Raw genomic sequence first — 2,142 nt, forward strand, 5'->3', positions numbered from 1 at the left:
GACAGGTCGGTCTGTAGAGTGCGACAGGTCGGTCTGTAGAGTTCGACAGGTCGGTCTGTAGAGTGGGACAGATAGGTCAGGAGAGTGCGACAGGTCTGTCTGTAGAGTGCGACAGGTCTGTCTGTAGAGTGCGACAGGTCTGTCTGTAGAGTGCGACAGGTCTGTCTGTAGAGTGGGACAGGTCGGTCTGTAGAGTGCGACAGGTCGGTCTGTAGAGTCTAACCTTGGCCCATGAACCAGTAAACACAGGGATGATGAACATTAAACAAACTTTCTTCTGGATCTCAGCAGGAAGTCAGAGTAATAATCTGCTCTGGTTTTTCTTTTTCTTTTCTTTCTTTTGAMGAGTTCAGTCAGGTCGAGGTAATAAAAACTGTGTCTCTGTCTTCAGGCGAAGTTTGACGCAGAGATGCCGTGTGAGACGGTCAGTAAGATCCACCTGGTGGACCTGGCAGGCAGCGAGCGGGCCGACGCCACCGGAGCCAGCGGCGTGCGTCTGAAGGAGGGAGGGAACATCAACAAGTCTTTGGTCACTCTGGGGAACGTCATCTCTGCTCTGGGTCAGAACCTCATGGGGTTTTAGGGTCCTGGTGGTCCTGGGTCAGGTCCAGATGACTCTAACTGGTGTTTGTCTCCGTGCAGCGGACATGACGCAGGACAGTGTGAACACCAACCTGAAGAAGAAGACTGTGTTCGTCCCGTACAGGGACTCGATCCTGACGTGGCTCCTGAAGGACAGCCTGGGRGGAAACGCTAAGACCATCATGATTGCCAGTGAGGCCGCCGCCCCTCGTGTGTTTCTATGGAAACCAAACCTCTTCCTGAATGTTTGTGTTTGTGTCGCAGCCGTCTCCCCTGCCGATGTGAACTACGGCGAGACGCTGAGCACGCTGCGCTACGCCAACCGAGCCAAGAACATCATCAACAAGCCCACCGTCAACGAGGACGCCAACGTGCGCCTGATCAGAGAACTGCGCGCTGAGATCGCCCGGCTCAAGGCCCTGCTGGTCCAGGGGAACCAGGTCTGTGGAGGTCCCCTGAGACCTGCCGTCTAGTAAAACCCAGTTTCCTCCTGACGTGCTGTCTGTCTGCTTCAGATCGCTCTGCTGGACTCTCCCACCGCTCTCAGCATGGAGGAGAAGCTGCATCAGAACGAAGCCCGGGTCAGACCCATTTGGACTTTCAAAAACAGAACCAGGCTTTTTTTTTGTTTTCAGATGTTTGTCCCTCTTGAGCCTCCGTACTTTGATCTTCTGACCTCTGAAGGTTGTTTTGGGTTTGCAGGTTCTGGAGCTGACCAAGGAATGGACCAACAAATGGAACGAGACTCAGAACATCCTGAAGGTGAGCCGACGGTTGGACGAAGCCGATCAGAGCCCTGGTTCTGATCCGGACCCAGGTTCTGAAAGCTCTTGGTTGTGTTTCAGGAGGAGACTCTGGCTCTGAGGAAGGAAGGCATTGGCGTGGTCCTGGACTCTGAGCTGCCGCACCTCATCGGCATCGACGACGACCTCCTCAGCACCGGCATCATCCTGTACCACCTGAAGGTCCGGCCCGGCCCAGCCCGGCCYGGCTCCCTGCCTCAGGACAAACCTTTTAGTGCACAGTCATGTTTGAGTCCAGAGACTAAATGTTTTTATTTGTCCTTCAGGAGGGACGGACGTTTGTGGGACGAGAGGACGCGTCCTCAGAGCAGGACATCAGTGAGTCTTTAGTCCTCATCAGGAAGTTACAAGTTTAGTTTTTTTTCTGTTGATTCAAAGGTTAGGGTCCGTCTCTGATGGTCCGGACTTGTCTGTCCCTGTCCCTGCAGTTCTTCAYGGTCTGGATCTGGAGAGTGAGCACTGTGTCTTTGAGAACCAGGGTGGGACGGTGACTCTGGTGCCGCTCGGCACCGCTCAGTGTTCAGTTAACGGCCTTCAGGTGACGGCGCCATCACAGCTCAACCAAGGTGAGGGGGCGGAGCATCAGAACCAGCTCAGAACTTTTACCTGCAGAACAGAACCGGCTCAGATAATGTTGTTGAAACTGGTTAAAGATAAAATCTGGACTTCAGTCTTTAAAGATCATTTTATTTAACTTAGAGTTTGTTTCTGTTTTAATGTTTGAGTTTCAGGTTTAAAGATTAATAAGATTATTAAT

At 52.6% G+C, this 2,142-nt stretch overlaps 1 protein-coding gene across 1 annotated transcript in view; it reads left to right on the forward strand.

Moving 5' to 3' along the window:
• Window positions 1-2,142, forward strand: part of LOC106535418 (kinesin-like protein KIF16B) — a gene marked incomplete in the record, with an annotated part of 37,573 nt that overhangs the window by 14,132 nt on the left and 21,299 nt on the right. Inside the window, 8 exon segments of the mRNA XM_014032417.1 lie at window positions 392-560; window positions 643-774; window positions 847-1,022; window positions 1,098-1,163; window positions 1,285-1,344; window positions 1,428-1,547; window positions 1,652-1,703; window positions 1,814-1,951. Of these exon segments, the coding sequence (XP_013887871.1) occupies window positions 392-560; window positions 643-774; window positions 847-1,022; window positions 1,098-1,163; window positions 1,285-1,344; window positions 1,428-1,547; window positions 1,652-1,703; window positions 1,814-1,951 (913 nt within the window).

Source organism: Austrofundulus limnaeus, unplaced genomic scaffold, assembly GCF_001266775.1.
Source record: "Austrofundulus limnaeus strain Quisiro unplaced genomic scaffold, Austrofundulus_limnaeus-1.0 Scaffold1445, whole genome shotgun sequence".
In the NCBI taxonomy this organism is placed as follows: domain Eukaryota; kingdom Metazoa; phylum Chordata; class Actinopteri; order Cyprinodontiformes; family Rivulidae; genus Austrofundulus; species Austrofundulus limnaeus.